Source organism: Haliaeetus albicilla, chromosome 27, assembly GCF_947461875.1.
Source record: "Haliaeetus albicilla chromosome 27, bHalAlb1.1, whole genome shotgun sequence".
Lineage (NCBI taxonomy): Eukaryota > Metazoa > Chordata > Aves > Accipitriformes > Accipitridae > Haliaeetus > Haliaeetus albicilla.
In genome coordinates, this window is record NC_091509.1 from 19,267,961 (window position 1) to 19,273,600 (window position 5,640).

Genomic DNA, 5,640 nt, shown 5'->3' on the forward strand with positions numbered 1-5,640 from the left:
TCCGCCTCTCGGGGCAGCGGGAGGAGCCGGGGGTCGGCGGCCGCTGAGGGGAAACGGAGGGAGCAGGGAAGGGGGGGGGGAAGAAATGGCGGGCGGGAGCTGCCTGCCCTCTCTCCTCGCCTCTCCGCCGCCACAGCGCGCCGGTGCGGTCGGTGGTAGCGGTAACGGAGGGAGCGGGCAAGGACCGGCACCTGCCCCGGAGGGGACGGGGGGAGCTGAACTGCCTTCTGCGCTACACCGGCCTCGGCCGGAGGGCCCGGGGCTGCTCAGACCGTGGGGGGCTTCTGTTTCAATCGGAGCGAGGACATCATCGCCTTTTGGGTTCCACGGGGCGGCACCGAAATCGTCGCTTTTCGGAGGAGAGGGGGCACGGTTTTTCTTTAGAGGTACGCAGGTAATTCCTGGGGAGAATCCGGCCCCGGGCCTCTCCAACTGACCGGGTGGTAGAGGCAAAAACGCGCCAACTTCTTGCTCAAAATCCTGGATCTTTATTAATAAAATACGTCCTGGCTTTATCTTCGGTAATGCCAAAGTTTTATCAGTGCGGTTTCCCTTTCATACACAGAAATACAGGGCCTTGGGTTTCCAAAGGGGAAGGATATGGCCACCAGAAAAATACCTGAAGAATCACCTTCCAGGGATATGAGCTCTGTGTCAAAACAATAAATCTGATCACCGTCTTTGTTTCTTCTTAGCTTAATTTGCACTCTAAAGCTTCCTATCGGGTACTATGGCAAGCCTCCACCATGTATAAATGCTACGCAGTCAAATAATCCAAAAAACGCACAACGTACCAGTCCATACCTTATGCAAAGTCTTCCATACTAATTAGAACTAAAAACCCGTATCAGTTCTTTACATAGCCTCAGCTGTAGACTGTGCAACCAGCAAACATGCTAGTAGAAATTCAAATCAATCTCAAGACTGGTCTTGCTCATTTCAGCAGGTGATCCGTACTTCAGAAGTTGCATGTTTTTAGTCCTGTAAGAAAGTGGCTTAAAAGGTTACACTCAAAAACTTGATTTATTTAAAAAAATAGTAAGGACAACGAATGCAATTTAATTCTATAGGAATGTGGTAAATAAGTTGTGTATACACACAAACACAATGAGGTAAGCTTTGGAAGTTACTTTAAACCTGATAAAGACCTGCCAGTAAGTCAAAACTCATAGAGCACAGTGAGCAAGAAAATCAGCAGCTAACACCAGCACCAACAGTGGGAGATAGTCACTCTGTCAAGAGCTGTGTAACACGCTTTTGGACTGTTATTGCTGGTATAGAGCAGAATAACTCATTTGAAGTACACTGTCTTTTAAAACACCTTTTGCTTCATTTTACTGACAGTCAAACTGATTTAGCAACATCACCATTCACCAGCGTTTTCCTTTAAAATGTTATATTCTGGCAATACACGAGCTAAAAGCTGTGTGGGCTAACACATCCTAGTTCTATGGTGTTTTACCACATCGTCCGCATCAAAGCTTTAGTTCATACATCTGTAGGATCTGTAAAAGAAGATCCCCAGATTCCACCAGAGCGGAAGCAACTCTGCTCCTGTGCCAGGCAGTGCCACACAAACAGACCAATGTGCTGTAAAAATCTCACTTCATCTACAAAGCTCAGGGACCTCCTCAGAAGGGGAAAGTAGAACCATATCACCTATTTACATTAAGGTCTGTGAAAAATAAGCTGATCAGAGCAGCTTAATAAATACTTTTTTGGTTCATGTTTTTTCATATTTGTTTACTTACCACATTAATCGCCACCAATTTGCTCTTTACAGATTCAGTAGTTGATAAATAAAGCAGATTTTTAGTCAAGATTATAAATTACAACCAACAAATTCAACAGTTCATTCTTATGTACTTCTAGTCCATATAAATTCCCACTTTACCAATAAGTGGGAAATCCTGTCCCTATTTCAGCATCTCAGGTTATTCCTGATGTTCGTGCTCCTGTCCTGGGATCAGCCACCGAATGCTCTCCGTGCGAACGGTAGCATACATGACAAAGCTAGCCAGGAAGAGCAAAGAAAACAGAAGCAGCCAGTCTATGCCTTTTGTCAGAACGCTAGGCAGGGGGCCTTCCCAGTCTTCCTCGGTCACAGCCACATCACTTTTAGCTTCGATACCTAAAAAAGCAAGCACTTGATCAACACCAGTAATAATAATTAAGTACAGAGAAGTTGGTTCTATTTGGAGCTTTGTTTTTCTTCTCCGACTAAGGCGCATCTACAGTTACGACTTAAAATTTTGGCGAGATGGTCCTTGTATGTTAACGTATATCTAGCAAACAGTTTACTTACATAAAAACATATGATCTTTATGTGTATTTTCATAATAGAAGGCTTGTTCCGTCCTCCATAGCACAGCCTTGTGTAAGTTTGGGGGGGCAGGATTGTGGAGGGGTTTTTTGTTTGAGTTGAGTATTTCTGCCATATTAGCAAATGTAACAATTTCTGGCCTCTAACGAAGGCCCTTGTAGGCCTTTTTTGTTTTGTTTTTTGTTCTGTTTTGCTTTTCTTTACAGAAGCACAGAAGGACCAGAGAGCTGGCGGGCGCTGAGCTCACAACGTGGACAGCCAGATCATGGAAACTGGAATCCATTTGTCTCCTCCAGCGCAAGAACTGAAACCGTCTTATCCCCCAGCCGCTGTCAGCCTTACATGGCGCTGACAATGATCCTAAGGTTCACCTGCCTTTACTCCCAAATTAAATATTTGGGCAGGAAGATGTGCTGAATCCTTCTAGCACCTCTCTAGTTAAAGCCCAGTGTTTCCCCCTACTCTGTGACAGCAGCCCAATGAGTTGAGTTTCTGCTTTCAGCATGCCCTGAAATCCAGCTCACTACAGCAACTGATGAGATAAATCTCTGCCAGGTCCTCTCAGGGTCTTCACAAAATTCATTTTAAAGAACAAACAGCAGGGAGAGGAAAGCCCAGTTTGGAGCTAAAAGCCAGCCTGTTTGTCCTACTGACATCAGGGCTGATTTACATACCTGTTTGATTAAAAATGAAGTCTTTCAGTGTTTCCAGCGTTCTGTCTGTGTGATTAAATCTAGCCATAGGTTTAGCACCTTGGAAAAGGAGGATATTTGGTACAGCCACAGTTCCAAATCTAGTTGATAAACTGGTGGACATAAAGCAAATACAAAGCATGAAGGAAAAGAAATCCACTGGAGGAAGAACCAAAGATAGTCACAACTCAGGAAGTGTCATTTTTACTAAATTAAATTGTCACTTTACACGAAAAAAAAAATTTACTCCCATTTTTAAAACACAAAGCTTGCTAACGGAAAGAAACTGATGCTAGAGCAGAGGAAGCATAAGTTACCTGCTGTGCTGAGACGCATCCAGTGCCAGGAAGCGAAGAGTTGGAAATGCCCGAGGTAAAGAATTAAAATGAGGTGCCAGACTGGCAGAAAAGCGGCACCACGGCGTATAGAACAAGACTAATGTACAGTCACTGCTGTTTGCATTTAAGAACTCCATCAGGTCCTTAGAGAAAGCAGAAGAAAACCAAATATGGACAATTACATATTTAACAGAGTTAAATCCCACATAGGAACGCATCATTTGGCAATTGACTAGATACTTGACAATATTTATCAAGTAGCTGCGCATTTGTTTAACCTGTTTAAAGCAGATGGAGAATTGTATTTAATATTTTTTAAAGGTTGTTTTAAAAGTTTATTACTTAAAAAAAAATATATACGTAACCATTACAAGAAACGAGCTAGAGACAGGCACTGGCAGTAAGCGTCATAAAGTTCTCAGAGACACTAATCCATGCAGCATGACAGTTGGCAGGTCACTGCAGGCACACAGAAGATGAGAGATAGGGGCATGTGGACTGAGCCGTATTTCCGTTTTCTTCTGCTCAGAACAACACGAAAAACCGCCTTGCCCAGACATTTCCTCTTTCCGACAGCCCAGAGGATGTTACACGCAGAAATTTGCTACGTCAAACGCTTGACAGAAACACGCACAGGGTGCTGAAGGGGCATCATCCACCACCCTCAGCGTGTTCAGAATAACGCCAAGCAGTCGCCCGGGGGATGCACTTACCTGAGACACGTTCAGGATCTGCAGGGTGAAGCGGTCGATGCCGGTAGTGTTCCTCTCCTCGCAGTTCACTTTGGGAGCTTTGGTGCCGTCGGTGCTATTCGATTCCTCGGCGGGCGCGGGCAGCACCGTTTCCAGCACGGCCTGCTCCCGGCCCTGCCCGCCCGCCGGGCCGAGGCCGGCCGTCGGGCCGCTCCCCGCGCCGCACACATCACCTCCTGCCGCCGCATCGCAAGCTCCCTTGGCGACGGCGGACGTCTGGCCGTCCCTCGCCTCCCCCGGTACCACCGAGAGCACCACGGCCTGCTGCCCGGGGAGCCCGCTGCCCAGCATCGCGTCCGCCATCTCCGCAGTCCGGTACCGCACCGGCTCGCCACCGCCACCGCCCCCGGGGGAGCGGGGCTGCCCGCCTGCGCTCTGCTCCGTCACCGCCCCTGCGCCGGGAGGGAGATGTCAGCTCCGCGCTGCGGGCCGAGCCCCGGCCATCCCCGCGCAACCGCCCGCCACGGGGAGGCCCCGCGCACGCCTCCCGGCCCCTAGAACCCACCGCGGCTGCCGGAGCCGAAGCCCACCGGCCTCACCTGCAGGAAGGGCCCTACCGAGCCAGGCCAGCGCCAGCAGCAGCAGCAGCAGCCGCCGCTGCCGCCGCCACCACATCCTCGGCCCCGGCCGCCACCGCAGCTCTGCGTCTCCCCGGACAACGGCCGCTTCCGCCGGAACTATGGGCTACTTCCGCTTCCGGCGCGCCGCTGCCGTGCGTGCGTAGCGCCGCCAAGGCGCCGCGCCGCCATCTTGTCTTGGCTGGGGCGGAGGCGGTAGCGGTGGGGGCGGCGGGGCTGGGGCAGCGGTTCTGCTCGGTGGCCGGCTCTGGGCGCTTGCTGTCGGGAGGGCGAGCTGCGCCCAGCGTGCGCTCTACCTCCTCCGACCGCTCGCCGTGGTTGTACTTGTGTGGTGGGAGGCCTCCGGGCGGGAGGGAGGGAGGGAGGGAGGGAAGCGCAGGCCGCAGCGGCAGGGACACGATGGCTAGAGCCGCGTTCGTCTGCCAGCTCCGAAGGATCTTCAGGTGAGGGGACAGAAGCCGGCTAGGGCTCAGAGAGCAGGGCAAGACAAACAGAATGAGGAAATGAAAAGGAAACATCATGTTGACAAGCTGCCCCCCCCCGCCCCCAGCTGCTGCTGAAATTCAGTGGAATACATGCAAGAATTGTTTGAACTTGCAGAGTACCAGGCTGTTTGGATTTTAATTATACATATATATTTTTTTAATAATAGAACAGGAGGCCCAGAGAGGTACAAGTGTGAACAGATGAATTTAACCTCTTGCTTACTGCCCTAGAAAGAAATTTTAGCATGTGTGTGAGAGGGGACCTTGCGCGCAGAGTATCAAAGCGCACACCCCAGTCTCGCCTTGAACTCTGTTTTGTGTTGGTCAGCTCAGCTGAGGAGAACACAATGACAGCACCGAAACAGAGTATGAAGTACAACAAAGGCCTGATACTGAGGTGTCTTTTTACTGATCTGTCTTTTTACTGAGCCATCTCGTGCCAGCTTGCTTTTAAGCAATCCTGAATTATAAA

At 49.9% G+C, this 5,640-nt stretch overlaps 1 protein-coding gene across 1 annotated transcript; it reads right to left on the minus strand.

Annotated features, from left to right (window-relative positions):
• Positions 1-465: 465 nt before the first annotated feature.
• On the minus strand, positions 466-4,773 carry TXNDC15 (thioredoxin domain containing 15). Its single transcript, XM_069772250.1, has 5 exons — positions 4,645-4,773; positions 4,067-4,497; positions 3,333-3,496; positions 2,998-3,128; positions 466-2,131 (listed from the first exon to the last, which is right to left on the minus strand). Exons 1-5 carry the CDS (start codon positions 4,718-4,720, stop codon positions 1,935-1,937), a joined length of 999 nt encoding a protein of 332 aa, XP_069628351.1. The 5' UTR covers positions 4,721-4,773; the 3' UTR covers positions 466-1,934.
• Between the last annotated feature and the right edge of the window lie 867 nt (positions 4,774-5,640).

Excerpts from the sequence above, each read along its gene's own strand:
- TXNDC15 (XM_069772250.1), bottom strand. The coding sequence starts at position 4,720 with ATGTGGTGGCGGCGGCAGCGGCGGCTGCTGCTGCTGCTGCTGGCGCTG. Across the intron at positions 4,498-4,644 it reads CGGTAGGGCCCTTCCTGCAG|GGGCGGTGACGGAGCAGAGC; the intron begins GTGAGGCCGGTG and ends CTCCCGGCGCAG. Across the intron at positions 3,497-4,066 it reads AGATCCTGAACGTGTCTCAG|GACCTGATGGAGTTCTTAAA; the intron begins GTAAGTGCATCC and ends GCTTTCTCTAAG.